At 36.0% G+C, this 13,641-nt stretch overlaps 1 protein-coding gene across 2 annotated transcripts in view; it reads right to left on the reverse strand.

The window, feature by feature from the left end:
* Positions 1-865: 865 nt before the first annotated feature.
* TMPRSS11A (transmembrane serine protease 11A) overlaps positions 866-13,641 on the reverse strand; it is a 53,912-nt gene continuing 41,136 nt past the window's right edge. Inside the window, exons 6-10 of one of the 2 annotated variants that reach the window (XM_060188606.1) lie at positions 12,985-13,023; positions 10,063-10,234; positions 7,037-7,296; positions 4,583-4,725; positions 866-1,373 (exon numbers count right to left, since the gene is read on the reverse strand). In XM_060188606.1, coding sequence (XP_060044589.1) covers positions 1,212-1,373; positions 4,583-4,725; positions 7,037-7,296; positions 10,063-10,234; positions 12,985-13,023 — 776 coding nt within the window. In that variant the 3' untranslated portion in view covers positions 866-1,211. The remainder of the gene's footprint in view (positions 1,374-4,582; positions 4,726-7,036; positions 7,297-10,062; positions 10,235-12,984; positions 13,024-13,641) is intronic. The other variant, XM_060188607.1, reaches the window with a different exon arrangement.

The raw sequence follows: 13,641 nt of genomic DNA on the forward strand, positions 1-13,641 counted from the left end.
AGCATTTGAATTTGTATTTCCTTCAAATTCATATTTTTTTAAAAAAATTAAGTTTCACATGAAGTTTACCACTGCCAAGAGCCTTAAAGTAATACAAAACAGACCTTTTTCTTTTTATGTAATATCTGTTGACTCATCCATACATTAATATTTTTCTCTTGGATTTAAATTTTACAGTAATAATATACAAAGTCACATCCTCCTGGTGGTCCAAACGGCTCAACACATCTATAAAATGTCAAAATTTTGTGTCATTGATTTGTTACTGTTCATGAAGTTTTCATCACTTTCCCTCCAAGTTTGTGTAGCAAAAATATGTCTTTGCTTAGCTAATGAGTATACATACCCATTCATTGATCAGACTTTCTCTGGGTGTATGGAGTGATTTGTGTGTGTGTGTGTGTGTGTGTGTGTGTGTGTTATGAAAGGAAAAATCAGATACCAAATTTTCAAAAAAGAAAAATACTGGGATATCTGTGGTCTGATTTGTCAGCACATTGCTTCTTGAATATACCCTTCTTTTATAAGACCCCTGTAATGGCTTTATAAGTAGATCATTTATTTTATATGTTGGAAAATCTGGACAAATAAAAAATGTATTTGTAAGTTTTGGAAAATGATAAAGCTATATAGCTGATGCTTCTGAATTCTTGAGAATTTAATAAGATTCTCATTTAAGGAGATATTGCTGACAAAGACAGTCTCAAAATCTCATTACTATCTTCAAAAATTGCATTACTCCCCATTTATGCTCTAGCTAGCATAATTTAAAGAGATGATTATTTCACCTTTATTTTTCCATTTTAAAGCATGTATTTATTCATTAACACGAGAGAGAGAGAGAATGAGAGAGAGAGAAAGAGAGAGAGAGAGAGAGAAAGAGAGAGAGAGAGAGATGGGGGTGGGAGGGTGGGAAAGGGAACTAGATCATTCTGGCATATACAACCCTGGGGATCAAATTCAGGACCTCATGCTTGACAGTTCAGGTTAGCTGTTTTTTAATCCAGGCTAAACTGACCTATTATTTTATAAATTTAAATTTCTTAGAAATTAGCTCTAGGCTCTTGATAAATTAAAGTATTTCTAAAATAAAACATGCTGTAGTATTGTGTTGCGAGATTCAGTAATTTCATTGTAATGCATCCACTGACTATTCAGATTCTTATACATGTACGCCTGCATACAGCCCAGTGTTGAACTCATATAGGGAATTAAAGGCCTGTCTTTGAAGCAATCCATTTTCGGTAGTAAGTCACTTTTGTATAGACTCCAGGTTTGTTCTTCTGACCACAGTTGTCTCCCCAGCTCACAATGCCAATGAGATACCAGGTATTTTTAAGATCCTTTACAACCAAAGGTCCCCCAGAATCACCCTGAAAATAGAAAAGGGAAATAATACTAAATGTAAAGCTTATTACTTAAGATATTCAAATAAACTGCACATGCATTATTAGATATCTGTATAGTAATGACTGAACAGTTGAAACTGGTTCCCAAAGCAATATAGTCCTTAGATATTCACATTTTAATTTTTTTTTACTTTAAAAGCTCTAATTGGCAGACAAAATTGTAACTATTTAATGTATGCATATGTATACTTTTTGAAGTGACTACTAAGGCTAATTAAGATATTGATATATCTTACTTTTTCTTCTGTGAGAGATGCTTAAAGACCACTTTTTAGCAAATTTCAAGTACACAATACAGTATAACTTACTGTAGTTACTGTTCCATACATTAGATTCCCAGAACTTGTTCATATCATAAATGAATACTTGTACCTTTTTTTTTTTTTTACCAGCTTTTTAACTTTTAATTATATTTTTGTTAAGGTAAATAATATATAACTAAAAAGAAAAATATGAAGTGATTATAAAATAATTTCATGTCCCACATTCTCTCTTCTAGTCTTTTCTTGCTTGTTTAATGGAACAATATAATATTTAGCTCCATATTCAGAAACTACAAGTTGCTAATTCTGGGTCTCTGCAGGTAGTCTATAATAACTATTTACTACATAGGGAGGAATTTAGATATTTGACAGTCTGTTCTGAAGTTATCGCCTTGTGACATTATAATCTCCATTTTTTTCCCATTAAATTTACAGTGTTTCTATAATGTCACATATCCCACTACAGTTTATTCCACTACTTTTCTTTGGCAAACTTTGATTTCTTAAAATTAGTAGTTTTGAAGTTTTGTCTGGTTTTCTTTCTACTGTCATTCAAAACATCACTGAAGAATAAGTTTTGCTAGTTCTCAGGTTTATCAGATTACATGTAAGTTGTTTTCATCCACATGAATGTGTCTGTCCACTCCAGTACACACATTCATACATGTTCACATGCCTTCCCTTTGTTTACTCTGATTTGTACTGTTTGTATTTAGTACAGAACTGTAATTCTAATACTATACTTTCTTCATTCTTTTGTGTTTGCTTTATAATAGTTTGGGTCCTCTAGCTTCTACTTCCTTCTTACTTTCATTTTATTGATGATTTCTTAAGAAAAAGAGTGTGGGATGTACACGTCTCATGTCACTATATGTCTAAAACCTTTTATTTTGCCCTCCCCTTACAAATTAACTTGAAAGTCAGAAATCTACATTGGAGTAATCTTCCCTTTGAAATACAAAAAATTTCTCAAGAGTTTTCTACCTTTTCTTGTTGCTATTGAGAAATTTTATGAGTCTGATGTTTCCTCCTTTGAAACTTTAAGTTTACTCTCCTAGTCTCTAGAGTTTTAACGTTTTTATGATGGTGTGCCTTGGGAAAAAAAATCATCTCATATATGGTGCCCAGCACTAATTAGATTTTCTTCTTCAAAGGGAAGCACATGTGCTTTAACACTATTTCTATTTTCTGTATACAGAGCTCTATTTGATGTTTGTTATCTTGAACATAACATCTAATTATCTTCAGTTTTGTTACTTTCCTTCTCACAGCTTAGATTCTTATATTCTGCTGCTTCCTAACCCCTTCCTATCACCAACTTCCAAATGTTTGTCATTTTATGTACCCCTCTTCTGAGTCCCTGAATTCCAAGTAAATACCTCCCTACTCTTGGCAATTGAGGTTATAATGTATCAGATTCTACTCCTGTTCTGCCTATCTGCTTTAAAAACTCCCTGATCCTTTTCAGAGAGAAGTTACCCAAACTATATATTGGTAATTTGTAGGGTTCTGGTAGGGCTTCTTGCCAACTGATATCAGTGCTGTTCTTATAATCTCACCATGTAAAATCAATCAATTTTTGGATTTTTTTTTTCCCTTCAGGGTTATTGCTGGGACTTGGTGCCAGCACTATGAATCCACTGCTCCTGGCGGCCATTTATTTTCCATTTTTTGTTGTTGTTGGTTAGGACAAAGAGAAATTGAGAGAGGAGGGGAAGATAGAGAGAGGGAAAGAAGGATAGACACCTGCAGATCTGCTTCACCACTTGCAGGTGGGGAGCTGGGGGCTCAAACTGGGATCCTTGTGCTTTGCACTGTGTGTACTTAACCTGGTGCACTACCACCTGACGCCTGCCCCTTTGGGAAGTGTTAAGACTCTCATGTCATGAAGCATGCGCCTCTAAGCAGGAATATACTTCATACCTCTATCAGGGAAAAAATACAGAATAAATATTGGATGATAGAAGAGGACACTGGTAAGTTCACCAGTCATTTACAGCATGACACAGTCCACTCACTATTAAGTACTTTTCACCTCATTGTCTTTATATTGAGACTCAACAGATGACTTGAGGCCCCCCTCAAAATAACAACTGTATTTTTACACCTTTATATTTTAGTTATTATTTTTTCTTTCCTATAATTTTCTTTTAAATTCTGTAATTGCATAAGTACTATTTATCTTTCAGGTCTTATTTGCATATCATCTCTCTGACACATATTGCAAAAATATTTCTCCAAGTTGAGAACATGTGTTCTTCCTAATATAATAATGATTTTATTTCCTAATATAAGCTACAGCATATAGTTTGTTGCTCATGATAGTTTCCACTATAAATGTGAACCCTTTGGGAAAAGGCCCTCTCATTTACTAACCTTTTATTTCTGGTTAGTTCCAAGTCATCCAAGATGCTCATTGCTTATTTTATTTTACTTAATAAAATATTTAAAAACGCATTTGCATTTGAAGTTTACATTTAGAAATATTTGAATCAACAAGACATATATGCTTTCTACCATTGTATTAAGAACATAGAATATATTTTTATACATTTTATATTTATTTATTTTCTCTTTTGTTGCCCTTGTTGTTTTTGTTGTTGTAGTTATAATTGTTGTTGCTATAGATGTTGTCATTGTTAGATAGGGTAGAGAGAAATGTAGAGAAGAGGGGAAGACAGAGAGGGGGAGAGAAAGATAGACACCTGCAGACCTGCTTCACCACCTGTGAAGTGACCCCCCTGCATGTGGGGAGCCAGGGGCTCGAACCGGGATCCTTACGCAGGTCCTTGAGCTTCACGCCACCTGTGCTTAGCCCGCTGTGCTACTGCCCGACTCCTCAGAACATAGAATATTTTTTGAAACAAAGAAAAAGTTTGAGTTAATGATATAAAAATGATCTTTACCCACCCTGCAGGCATCATAAATTCCTTCTAGATATCCAGCACAAAACATTCCAAATTTTATATCATTACCATACACATATGGTTGCTTGCAGACATCATCACTTATGAGTTTCACTTTGGCTTCTCGAAGATCATTTTGTGATTCCCCTTAAGGAAAATAAAAGGCTTTTAGTGTTTACAGTCTGCATCATTAGCTAAATTAAGTGTATGAGCTTTATCTAACCTTTTTCACACTGAAATGAAGTTAATGACAATAATCCCTAGAGATAAAACTTCTGTTTTAAATTTGGCACACAGAAATGATAATTATTATCCATAACACATTTTACAAGTACTTCTAACCTCCAGAAAAAAATAGTATTTCTTTTCTTTAAACTTTAACTTAAAATTTAATAGATTCATGTCTTTAGGAAGTCAAGAGTATTACTAGAGATTTTTCAGATATAAATGTCTTGCTCCTTTGACTGATAAAACTACAGTAATGTGTACATTTATTTTTCCCTCTATACTTTTACAAGCATGGAACTTAAAAGTAATGATTTCATTTCCTATGTATTCCAAATTTGGGGCTCCAGATGATAAATCTGAGCATCAGTTGTAGAAACTATGTTATGTCAGGAAGATATCTGCATGTCATTCATCGAAAGGTTATCATAAGCCTTCTGGGATTCTTTCTATCAAACCACATAGATGGTACGGAAACTGACTCTGTAGTAAATAGAACTTTAGGACAATTTCCAAGCTTCCTGTGTGATCGCCTTTCCCTTGAGTGTGGGTGGTATCTGTGAACATGACAGATGTCATTCTCAAGATTAGAGATACGCTACAAGGCACAAATGAAGGAATTCTGCAGATGTACTAAGATACCTTAATCAGTGAGACACTGAATTCATTGAAAGGGAAATTATTCAAAATGAACCTGCCTTGAGGCCAACTAAACTATGTGTGAACCTTAGATCCTCAAAAACTGTGAGCTAATGGGGGCTGTTTGGAAATTTGAGGAAATTTGTTACGTGGATATAGAAACGTAACAGAGAAAACAGCATCTTCAGAATACCAGTTGAGGATTTATTTCAGGAGGCATGCTTGCTAAAATTAAAATGTTTGTTATTCTGTTCTATGAATAATATTATTGTAATTTTTGTCTACTACAATATCAATTAAAAAATTGTATTTTAGGGGGCCAGGCGGTAGAGCACGGGGTTAATCTCACATAGTGCAAAGCTCAAGAGCCTGTGCAACAATCCCGGCTGGAGCCCCCAGCTCCCCACATGCAGGGGGGTCGCTTCGCAAGTGGTGAAGCAGGTCTGCAGGTGTCTTTCTCTCCCCCTCTCTGTCTTCCCCTCCTCCCTCAATTTCCTTCTGTCCTATTCAACAACAGCAGCAGCAACAACAATAATAACAGCAACAACAACAATGGGAAAAAAGAAAGAAGAGTGATAGAAGAAAGCTAAGTGAAAGAGGAATAGAAAGGACAGAGAGATTGAACTCACAGAGATGAGACTCATGGTGAGACCTTGGAGCATAGGTGGGCAAGAGGGTTACAACATACCTGTTGGATGTATAGGTCAGTTGTTGCAGAAGCTAATACTCTGAAATAGATCTTAGTGTTGTTTTATGTCTTCCGTGTCAGTTTTTTTTTAAATATTTATTTATTCCCTTTTGTTGCCCTTGTTGTTTTATTCTTGTAGTTATTATTGTTGTTGCTACTGATGTCTTTGTTGTTGGATAGGACAGAGAGAAATGGAAAAGAGGAGAGGAAGACAGAGAGGAGAAAGACGGACACCTGCAGACCTGCTTCACCGCCTGTGAAGCGACATGCCTGCAGGTGGGGAGCCGGGGGCTCGAACCGGGATTCTTAACGCTGGTCCTTGCGCTTTGCGCCACGTTCACTTAACCCACTGTGCTAACCACCTGACTCCCTGGAATTGTCAGTTTTTCATGTATTGTGATTCTGAAAAAACTACCAATAATACACCTGCATCTTGGTATAGGCATAGGACTATTTCACTTAGTCTGAGTGCTCCTGTTCACGACTGGTCTGAGAGATCTTTTCAGGCATTAACGTGGATTCTGTCACAGAGAAACGGGTTTTACTGAGTGTAGATGATGTAAAACCTGAGCTGCTATTGGTCACCTTGGCCACTATGTGGTGCTAGAATCTCTCCATATGAAGATGCTGTAGGGCAAAAACTGGGAAGCAGGAAATGAAAGTGATTCAGTCTGATTATTATCAAAGGAGATCCTAGATTTAGCTGTATTTGAAGTCAGTTTCTGACTTTACGCACATTACAAAACCCAACTTTGTTACTTGATTTTTGAATGTGTTAGTTAAGTTGCTAAACAGGAGCCCCAACTAAGGCAATCACGTGGGAAGCCTGGCAGGATAATATTGAGGAAGATTAAACCTACCCTAAACAGACCTTTATGTTTTATGATTCTTTTTTGAGAGACCCACCGCCATAGAAGAGTGCTCCAAATCCTGTGATATATGCAGTTACATTGGGCTGGAAGGACGCAGAGGCTTCTGGCAAACAAACTCGTCGGATGTCCTCAGTAAAGGTGACTTGGGGAGAGAATTGTACCACAGCAATATCGTACTCTCTCGCCGGGGAGCGGTACCTCTCATGGACAATAATTCTTTTAATATTTCTTTTCATTAATGGAGGCTTGATTGTTATCCCAAAGCTAACAGTCCATTGTTGTGGATATGCACTACTGAAATGGTTAAAAACAAGTGAGTAGCATGCAGATTAACACAAAGCATCATCCCAAAAATACTTGGCTGTTTTCTTTGATCATTTAAATCTATTCTTTTGCTTGATGAAAATTGGTACTTATGAAAGGAAATAGGGAAGCGGGCAGAAGGTGTAGGTAAAGGTGTCTTTTTGGTGGGAGGACACCAGAACTTTGGTAGTGAGTCCAATGAGTCTTATACACAACAAAGTGTGAAACTATAACCCTTAAAATATTTTTTTCTGTAGTACTGCATACCAAGTTTAAATCAATAAAAACAATGTCTAGTCTCTATATTTTGAGAGATAAATATATGCAAATAGTATCTTAGAATTGAAGTTCAGTAAAATATTTATTGAACTTTATAGCTTTAAAACACACAAAGTATTTTTCAGCAAATATTCATTAGACATCTCTGTGTTGAGTTTTATTTAAAATGTGGAGGATAAAGTAGTGAGCAAGACAATAACAATCCTTAACACATGGGAGTATTAGATCCCAGAGAGTGAGAAAGTATAAAACCAGTTAATAAGTGAAAGACTAAATAATTATAGGGTTATACGTAGAATAAAATAGGGCAGTGGAAAAACAAAATGCAAAGAGGTTTGTAGGGAAAACTTTCAACAAAACATCATTTGAGCTGAGACATAATTGACAAGGAGTCACTAAGGGCAAGATGGCTGTTTCTAGTTAAACGTCTTAGAACTTCAGACCAAATTGGCTTCAGTCTGGGGCACAAGGAAAAGATACTGGTCATATAGTTTAAACTCATATAGTTTAAACTATCGCCTGTTAGCATTTCTATCTGCCACTCTTTCTCTCTTTTTTTTTTTCTTTATAGCACATGATGTACCACCAAAGACACTTTACTAATAAAAGATCAGTACTTCTCAACTAATTAACTGAATTAGCACCATTCATAAGGGATAAGCAAGATGATAGATACTGCCTGGATATATACTTTTTCTCAACTTAATTATTTCTTAGTAGGTAATATCAGTCCTAACAAGAAGTATATAAATATCAGTGGAGTTTAACTCCATTGATTAGAGTGGTGAAGTTCTGGTGATGACAAAACTAAATAGAATACAGGTCTCTAGAAATCTAGATCACTATCGTATCTTTTGATACTAGCTAATTTAGGTTCACATGGAACCAATATAGTTTAACTCCATGACTTGTACCAGTGGTGTTTGGTGACAACAAAAGTAAAATAAATACATAAATGCCTCTATAGAAATTTAGATCACTCTGGCGTCAAAAGTCAGAATTTTAGAGCTCCAAAGAAACTTGAGAAGATGTAGTTCATCTATTTCCTAATGTCCTGTGGTTTAATAACTTGCCCAAGGTCAGAGTTCGAATTCCATGATAAGTCCTGTTTTTATGAGCATTAAAGAGATGTACAGGAAGTTCTTGCTCTTTCTACGACAATTGAAATAGTTAAATACCATAAAGTGAATCTACTAACAAAGAAGTGTAACATTTTATTGTATTAGTAATAAGATCCAACAGGCTATTGAAAAACAACACTGAAATAATGGAAAATGATTTTTTTATCTTATATGTATTTATTTATTAAATATATAAATTTTTATGAGAGAGAGGGAGGGGGTAGAGAGAGTGAGAGCACTTTGTCAAATGCAGTGCCAGGTATTGAACTGGGGTTTTCGCACCATGTGCACTTAACCCGCTGCACTACCTCCTGGTCCCCTGAACTGGGGTTTTCAAGGCATGTACTCTACTTACTGAGCAATATCCGTGATACATCCTATGTTTAATAAAATTTAAGTTGTGTTTTTTCTCAGAATGAAGAGTTAAAGAAGTATTAACTGTTCATTTGAACTAGTATGATCATTATCTTCACTTGCAATTTACATTTTTGTAGCACCACTGTCAAGAGGAGTTATATGAAGGTCTCTTTGGGGAGGTCTAAGTGCTTCTTTTGATCTTTTGCCACTCAGAGCTTTTTTTTTTTTTTTTTTTTCTCCAGGGTTATCACTGGGGCTCAGTGCCTGCACCATAAATCCACTGCTCCTGGAGGCTATTTTTTCCCTTTTGTTGTCCTTGTTGTTTTCATCATAGTTGTTGTTGTTGTTATTGTTGTCGCTGTTAGATAGGACAGAGAGAAATGGAGAGAGGAGGGGAAGACAGAGAGCGGGAGAGAAAGACACCTGCAGACCTGCTTCACCGCTTGTGAAGTGACTCCCCTGAAGGTGGGGAGCCAGGGCTCCAACTGGATGCTTACTCGCGCTTTGCACCACGTGCACTTAACCCGCTGGGCTACCGCCTGGCCCTCCTCCACTCAGCTTTTGAAGTGCTTGTCCTCATCATCCTGCTATGCTCTACTTTGGATTATGAACTGCTATAATTCTGTCAGATCTTTACACGCTAGTACTTAACTTTGCCTACCAGTTTCCCATTGTCCTAGTTATCAACTTGCTAGTCCATTGAAAGATAACGATTACACTTCACAGCTAGTATGTATATCTATGTTCAGGACGTGCTTGGCAGAGATTTAAGATGATTGAAAAAGGGTTGATTTTTATGTTATTAGTAAATATTTTATAGTAGAACATATACCTTTCCAATAAGTATATAGATTTAGCATCCTTTTATAAAAGAGCCTGAAGAAGTTGTTCTTGTTTTACCTCCATAATATTTGGTGAACTATTTTGTAGAGCACATTAAAACTCAGAGTGTGTGTATGTGTGTGTGGTAATGATGTCTCAGTTAAGGTAAATAACTTACTTCTTAAAACAGTGGGCTGCGGTGACCAGCCATGTGTTACTTATCAAGGTGGCCCCACACTGATGTACATTGTTTCGCTGAAGGGATGCTTGCCATGGCCAGGCAGCCTTGGCTGCAATGTCTCCGGACATTATTCTGTTGACTATTAATGGGGCAACTCGTTTACCGCAACCTAAAAGAGAAGAGTTCATTAATCTCTAAGACATGTCTCTATAGTCTTTGAATGGGAGAAATCAAGAGTACTGCAGTGTGATGTTTGCATGTGTTACATAATTGTTCACAATATCTGTATAGATATCCATCCTCTGTGTTTTTTTGAGGTGTCACTTTTCTTTCTTTTCTTTTTCTGCCTCTAGGATTATCTCTGGGGCTCAGTGCTCAGCACTAAATATCTGCTGCTCCTCACAGACATTTTTTCCATTTTTTTTTTTTTTTACTGGATAGGACAGAGAGAAACAGAGAGGAGAAGGGGATAAAGAGGGAACAAGATAGACACCTGCAGACATGCTTTGCAGCTCATGAACTGTCCCCACTGCAGGTGGGGAACAGGGGCTTGAACCTGGATCCTTGCATGGGTCCTTGCACTTCATATTTTGTTTGCTTAACCAGCTGCACCACTGCCCAGCCTAGTTTTTCTAAGTCCTTAACATTGGTAGATGTGAATATATATTGCCTACTGAAAGCTATGTTATGTCACAAAGCATTGAAATTCTCCAAAGTTTCAAATAAATCTTTAAGACTTGCAGTGTCAATTATCTAGATATACTAGAAATTCCTACTAAGATGGTTATTCCCCAGGTTTTTTTTTAACATAAAGTAGTCACTAGAAAAAAAAAAAGATAACCCTCTAGCCAGATAGGTAATGGTCCATTTGCTGGAACTCCTCTTATGTTTTTCTTTTCTTTCATTAATCAGGATCAACTGATTCTTTAATTAAAAATTTTTTTTTACTTATTTATTTTGTGGCTTATGGTGGTGTAGGGGACTGAACCTAGGATCTCAGAGTCTCAAGCATGAGAGTCTGTTTGGATAAATATTATACTATCCCCCCTGCCCCAGGAGCAATTAATTCCTAAAATTCACATAGATAAATACATCTTGACCAATCTCCCGCCCCCCCTTCCCAGGATTAAGCATTTCACGTTCTCAAGTTCAGGGCCCAGAAAGACATCATAGCTATTTATGTGAAAGGGTTTCATGTCTGAGTCTATGAGGGTGTCCCAGTCTCTGTCTCTCATTCTCTCCCTAAATAAAAATAAATGAAATATTAAATTAAAAGAAAAGAAATCACATTAAATATTGTTGGGAGTAAGTATGTGCTTTGTCACCTTCACTAGGTAAGAGATTATTTTACTACTTGGGGTCCTTACTAAGAAGCTAATTTACAGCATATCGACGGTAAAGGAAATATGATAAGTTTAACTGTGGCTAATTAGGCATCAAAAAGGAATATTAATTTTACTAGTATTGTTCATACCCCAACTATGACCAGTCCTTTTAGAATTCTCCACCACTCTATTACCCTAGTTTAGATTACCACATTTATTTTTCTCATCTATAAGACTGTAATAGCCAAGTGTATCATCTTATATCCAATCTTGTACCTCTAAACCATTCTCCACACTGCAGCCTGAGTGAGCATTCTGAAATGTGGAAAACACTCCAGTGATTCTTCATTACTGTCCAAGTAAAGTTAAAAAAAATCATCATGGTTCTGGTTCTTCATCAGAGCACAATCCCCTATCCCCTATCTTCAACCTCGATTCTATGTTCTACACACTGACATTTTAAATTACAAGAAGTAGCCGTATCCTTGATATTCTAAGAGGGTTTTTTTTTTTTGTTACATATTACCCTGCCCAGAATATTCACTTCACCTGCTATTTGATTCATGGCCTCTCTTTTCTCAGGGATCATTTTCTGATTCCCCAAGACCAGAGTAGCTGATGCTGATTGCCTCTCATAGCATCAAGAGTGTTATCTATCATAACATTATTATGCTACTTTAGTGCTTCCTAATTTACATATGCCTTTTATTTATCTATCTATTTATTTATTTATTATTGGCTAGAGACAGAGAAACTGAGAAAGGAAAAGGAGATAGAGAGGGAAAGAGACACAGACTGTAGACTTTCTTCACCAGTCATGAACCTTTCCCCCTGTAGGTGCGGACCAGGGGTTTGACACTGGGCCCTTGCGCTCTATAATGTATGCGCTTAACCAAGTACATCACACTGGCCCCTATTTATTGCCTTTCTCTGTCTTCACATTTTTAATTCTAGAAGAGGCATCAGATCTTATTCATAATGGTGTTGCTAATTCTTGGTATACTTTGTGGCTTCGGAAAGTGTTAACAAATACTTGTTAAATAAATAGATAACAATATTTAGTGTACTTTAAAGGCACAGAGGCAAATTCATGAAGATTTTTTGCTCAAATTCATTACCACTTTAATAAAGTCTTCAAATTTCAGACCACAGTGATATAAATAAACAGTTGTACTCACTGACAACCATGAAGAGGAGGAGTATATTAAGCATGTTAGAGGTCAATGACAGACAATGGGTTATCTCCCCAACTTACTCAGCACTTTCTCATTATTTTATTTCTCATCAGAAAGCACATTTTATAGTTTTTATTTAAAAATCTAGAAAAGCAAGCCCATTTATTCCAAGCCAGAAATACATAATTTCTACATACCACTTCAAAATTTTAACTGTGTAATCTGGTTTTTGACCATGAAGGAAAGATCAGGTTCAGAGTTAGATAAAAAGCATAGTTAAAAAGTATTTTTTATCTAACTGCACAACTGTTACTTCCTGCCAAAGAAAATCTGAGATATGAATGGGAAATTATGAGCTAATATTTGAAGATCTTTCTGATGTGGAAAATGAACTTGTTTTATAAGCTAACTAGACTTACATGCTTGAACAGTTAGTTCTCCTGTTGATGAACTCATTGCTGAAAAACAAAACAGAACAAAGAGTGGTGATTTGGTATTCTTTTATATGGTCTCAGTGACCAGAGACTATTAGAGGATGTTGACTATATATGTATTCTAGACATAATAGTTGAGCATGTGGGATAGTCAGGAGAATGCTGAAAGTGAATGCATGGATAATGTCTGTAGATATTTGTAGATTATCTCTAATTTGGTAGAAACATTTAAAAAAAAAAACCTTTTCAGCCTATTCTGAGTAGGATGCATGTCACCTTTATTCAGAAATAAGACCTAAGTGTAGTGGCTATGAGTTGACTGGATTTTTAAGGATTGCATGTTATGGAAAAATGATTATACCTGGAGATAATTTATCCATATTCAGTAACTTGATACTGAAATTTCTAATTTTGGCCAAATATTTTTGCTTTCCATGTCTAAGAATTAAATCTTAAAAGTGATGAGATCATCTTTACAATATTTTGGTCAGAACTTGAAGCTATCAAGCTTAGCTATGTTGAGTGAGCTAAGCCAGAAAGAGAAGAACCATTACCAAATGATCTTACTCATAAGTGGAACTCAGGACACAAGGAAAGTTATGAAAAAAATAACATGAAACTTGGACTGGGCGTGGCGTATTA

Source organism: Erinaceus europaeus, chromosome 3, assembly GCF_950295315.1.
Source record: "Erinaceus europaeus chromosome 3, mEriEur2.1, whole genome shotgun sequence".
NCBI lineage: Eukaryota > Metazoa > Chordata > Mammalia > Eulipotyphla > Erinaceidae > Erinaceus > Erinaceus europaeus.